At 43.7% G+C, this 1,357-nt stretch overlaps 1 protein-coding gene across 1 annotated transcript in view; it reads left to right on the top strand.

Moving 5' to 3' along the window:
* The window catches only part of LOC102207017 (myotubularin-like), a 24,349-nt gene that overhangs the window by 17,348 nt on the left and 5,644 nt on the right, over positions 1 to 1,357 (top strand). The window contains exon 5 of the mRNA XM_005752755.1: positions 704 to 889. Within this exon, the coding sequence (XP_005752812.1) occupies positions 704 to 889 (186 nt within the window). The remainder of the gene's footprint in view (positions 1 to 703; positions 890 to 1,357) is intronic.

Below are 1,357 nucleotides of genomic sequence, written 5' to 3' on the forward strand. Positions count from 1 at the left end.
CTCCAGATTTGGTTCAGTTACAGTTTGATGCAGGAAGCAGAACCCAAGACAGCCAATACAGAAATGACCTGTTTGTTTGTTTTTGTACTGGAAGCTTGCAGGCTAAAAACATCCAGATGTGCAGTGGAAGTCCAGACGGGTATTTTGTGACATGCTGCAGATTCTAAACACAACTAGAGCTTGAAAAAACAAAGGGATTGTTTCAGACTGAACATAATGGGTTTGACGTGTTGACATAGTTTGTGGCTATTCAGATGTTTGAGGAGAAAAGCTTCTGGATTTCTTGAAGTTTCTTGAAGACGTTTCATCTGAGAAGCTTCTTCAGTTCTAGGGTCAAATGGTGGAGAGTCCCAGATTTTAAGCCCTGTGGGAGTGTCCCCAAGAGGGTCATGGACCCCCTATTGATCCTCTGCCTAATCAAACGAGCCAAGGTGTGAAAACAGGTGTAGGTCACACTCAGCCAAGGTTTCAGGTGAACCCATCGTGAAACCTGGCCCCACCCTATCATGTGACTTATTGAGGTCAAAGGGCCCAGGATGTGAGTGGACGTTAAGGCGTCTCAGAACTGGATTATAGATGGCAGACAGTCCAGATGCTTTTCTTCCCAAGCTCCTTAGACTTCAATGACCTGGATGACTGAGAACCTTCACAGACAGATGTTCTTAACATTGACCCTGTATCATAAAGTGTTGTTCTGTCTTAGGTCCTGTCATGGATCCACAGAGAGAACCAAGCAGTGATCGCCCGCTGCAGTCAGCCTCTCGTTGGCATGTCTGGTAAAAGGAACAAGGACGATGAACGCTACCTGGAGCTGATTAGGGAGGCAAATGATACCACCAAGCTCACCATATACGACGCCCGTCCCAATGTCAACGCAGTTGCCAACAAGGTCAGAAGGAAAAGAAAACATCAGCGTAATCCACGGGCATCATTTGCAACATTTATCATTAACTACTAATTTAATCAAATTTAAGACGGTACATCCAAAAACTATTCATAGCACTTCACCTGTGTACACCATATATACACTGCCAGTCAAAGGTTTGGACACACCTTCTCATTTAATGGTTTTTCTTTATTTTTTACTACTTTCTAAATTGTAGATACAAACTGAAGACATCAAATATATGAAGCAAGATATATGGGATTATGTAGTAAAGACAAAAGTGATAAATATGTTTTATAATTTAGGTTCCAGCCTTTGCTTTGTTGGCAGCGCTGCAAACCCTCGGCCTTCTCTCAGTGAGCTTCATGATGGGGTCACCTGACGTGTTTCCCCTCACAGGTGAGCCTGTCAGGGCTCATTTGTGGAATTTCTTGCCTTCTTAATGAGGTTGGGACCATCAGGTGTGTTTGC

Source organism: Pundamilia nyererei, unplaced genomic scaffold (assembly GCF_000239375.1).
Source record: "Pundamilia nyererei isolate P.nyererei 1_Seehausen unplaced genomic scaffold, PunNye1.0 scaffold00377, whole genome shotgun sequence".
Classification (NCBI taxonomy): domain Eukaryota; kingdom Metazoa; phylum Chordata; class Actinopteri; order Cichliformes; family Cichlidae; genus Pundamilia; species Pundamilia nyererei.